The 3,313-nt window shown below is 39.5% G+C and overlaps 1 protein-coding gene across 1 annotated transcript in view; it reads right to left on the reverse strand.

Moving 5' to 3' along the window:
* Window positions 1-416, reverse strand: part of LOC117479414 (deoxycytidylate deaminase-like) — a 3,819-nt gene extending 3,403 nt beyond the window's left edge. Inside the window, exon 1 of the mRNA XM_034126366.1 lies at window positions 274-416. Within this exon, the coding sequence (XP_033982257.1) occupies window positions 274-302 (29 nt within the window). The 5' untranslated portion in view covers window positions 303-416. The remainder of the gene's footprint in view (window positions 1-273) is intronic.
* Window positions 417-3,313: the final 2,897 nt, after the last annotated feature.

Genomic DNA, 3,313 nt, shown 5'->3' on the forward strand with positions numbered 1-3,313 from the left:
TGAACTTTATTTTAATAAAGTAATAAATATGTTCTTATGAAATGCAGGGAGCAGTAACTTCCTGGTGGTGAGGTTTTACTTACTTGATAATAAAAACATGTAATTAATTAAGGTTTCCAACAAATTAATGACCTAATTGATGTTTCAGCATTAGTGCTGACAGTAGGCTTACTTATTTATCAAAAGTATACTGTAACAAATGAAGATGTAAAATATAACTGTTTACATCCACTCAAGTACTTTCAAGTTATTGTAACAGTTTGAACTACTTACTCATTAGGTTGAGCTGGTTTTCCTGCCATAGTGTTCTGATGCTGGACCCCTCACAGTCTGTGCCTCTCTCTGGACTGTACGCTGCTGACAGTTAGTTGAACGTTAAGTTAGCAGTGGAAGAAAGCTCCACCTCAAATGAAGTCAACACAGGATAGGTTCTTCCTAGTTGCCGCCCTTTAAATTAATGTTTAGAGCCTCCCCCTACGGAGCTTATTTTCTTGCCAATAACAAAAGTATCTATTAAACGAAGGTCATTAATCCTCTGAGTTGACAGACTATATATAGTACTCTGACCATTCCAGATAGTCTTCGCGCTACAGTCAAAAGAGACAAAATAATTATATAAAGTTGAATTATTTTTCTTTGATCACAAGACCAACATTTTTTGGAGACTTTCCAAAATTATTTCTGAGCAGTGACTCTTCATGTCCACACCTGTCCAGGGTCCTGTTTGAATTCTTGTATACGAAACTTACAAGTATAATCATGTATTCAAGGTGTGTGTGTGTAGGTGCAGGTGTACCATACCAGTGGGGGTTCTAGAACATTTTACATGGGGTAGCAAAGTGGGGGCAAGAGGTCCTGCCAGGTTGGCATGGGAGGGCAGACAGTACGTGGTATTTGATACTGTATATATAACCTATTTATTGTTAAATCATGCCCAAACACAAGTGTTCTTAATGCACAAGAGAAACAAGGTTTTCAGACAAACAAACTAAAATATAGTATAAAACAGCAGAAAATATTCATGATACCCTAGAATTCTGTTTACTGTAAGTACAGTAAAAGTACTTAGTTATAATGAAGTACACAAATGACATCACCCATCTCTTAAGAGAGCTAAAGGTGACCTGTGCAGCAACACATTTCAAGAAGTATCTGTCAATACTAAGAGCCGCTAGATTGTGCTGCTGTAATGGAATATGTATGCAAGGAGAATAAAAACATGCCATGTGGTCCAGCTGGAGTTTCATCTGCCTCCTGATCCCTGCCTCTATCCCTCTTTCTGACACTAAGTTTCATAACAAAGTTTCATATGCTGAAGCCGCAGAACAGGTATCACAAAGCATGACAAGGAAATCCCAAGTAGCAGCAAGTATATTCTCTTCAAAAGATTTTCCCAAACTCCCACAGGCAAAGAAAAGCTGCACAATATGTTCACATAAATGTGTCATAGGAGAGGATGCATTGATTGTTAATAAACACCATTTTGGTGCCTTCATTGGAAAAGTGGTGAATGTTACTTTGCAACAAGGAGGGGCAGCTTGGGCGTATTGTTGTTCATAGAAAAAAAATGTAGCAACAGGGCTAGAAAAGATTTAATGGAACCTGAAGATTACTTCATGGCTGCAGCCGTTCTGTCAGCAAGGCAGAGCAGAGACCCAAGCAAACAGGTTTGTGTGTGTGTGTGTGTGTGTGTGTGTGTGTGTGTGTGTGTGTGTGTGTGTGTGTGTGTGTGTGTGTGTGTGTGTGTGTGTGTGCGCGTGTGTGTGTGTGTGTGTGTGTGTGCGTGTGTGTGTGTGTGTGTGTGTGTGTGTGTGTGTGTGTGTGTGTGTGTGTGTGTGTGTGTGTGTGTTTCACAGTGAACCTTTTTAAATCTTCTGTGATCAGGCATCACTTTGAATTGCCTTGTGTTGAAAGGTGCTATATAAATAAACTTGCCTCGCCTTGCCTAGTGATGACTCAATATCTACTAGGATTAATAAATGTCCAAAGTGTCTATTACGTTAGTAGGAAATCCGACCTAGAGCAATTAAGCATTGGAATAGAACATGTTCTTACATAAGGCCCAATGAGAACAAACACGAGGCAGAATCTAAACAGGAACGTGCAAAAACATATGGAATCCTTAAACATCTGATAGAACAAGAACAAGCTGTACTTTTTTTTTTAAGGAGGGGCAGCCTGGGCGTATTGTTGTTCATAGCCGTGGGAACATGTTTCAAATGGAGGGTACTATGGGGATGACACCAGAGCCGGTTCTGAGCAATTTGCTGCCCTAGGCAAGATTTTTGCTGGCTCATTTATATCTTATTTTACCAGTTAACATTTATTTATTCATCCATATTTTTTTATCTCTCTAGAAAAGATTTCATGGAACCTGAAGATTACAAGGCCAAGATTGAAGGCCACAAAATGGTGTTTATTAACAATCAATGCCTATGACACATTTATGTGAACATATTGTGGAGCTTTTCTTTGCCTGTGGGAGTTTGGGAAAATCTTTTGAAGAGAATATACTTGCTGCTACTTGGGATTTCCTTGTCATGCTTTGTGATACCTGTTCTGCGGCTTCAGCATATGAAACTTTCTTTTGTAGTGTCAGAAAGAGGGACAGAGGCAGGGATCAGGAGGCAGATGAAACTCCAGCTGGACCACATGGTATGTTTTTATTCTCCTTGCATACATATTCCAATACAGCAGCACAATCTAGCGGCTCTTAGTATTGACAGATACTTCTTGAAATGTGTTGCTGCACAGGTCACCTTTAGCTCTCTTAAGAGATGGATGATGTCATTTGTGTACTGAATTATAACTAAGTACTTTTACTGTACTTACAGTAAACAGAATTCTAGGGTATCATGAATATTTTCTGCTGTTTTATACTATATTTTTGTTTGTTTGTCTGAACACCTTGTTTCTCTTGTGCATTAAGAACACTTGTGTTAGGGCATGATTTAACAATAAATAGGTTATATATACAGTATAAAATACCAAGTACTGTCTGCCCTCCCATCCCTGCTGAAAAAAACTGTTTAGACCAACAAGGCTGGTCTGGCTGGTCAGGCTGGTAAAATAGCCTGACCAGCCAGTCAATATTAGGCTGGATTAGTTTGCTGGTTTAGAGGGGTTTTGGACAATTTAGCTGCTCAGGATAGATGGTTTGGTCACAGTGGTCTAGCTGGTCACCATTAGCTGGTCGGGATAGCTGGTTTAGCTCGTAAAAGCTGGTGGTCACAGGGTTCTAGCTGGTCACCATTAGCTAGTCAGACTGGTATGATCTTGAGTAGAACTTTAGCTGGGATTTCTTGATGGTTAA

This window comes from Trematomus bernacchii, unplaced genomic scaffold (assembly GCF_902827165.1).
Source record: "Trematomus bernacchii unplaced genomic scaffold, fTreBer1.1, whole genome shotgun sequence".
In the NCBI taxonomy this organism is placed as follows: Eukaryota; Metazoa; Chordata; class Actinopteri; order Perciformes; family Nototheniidae; genus Trematomus; species Trematomus bernacchii.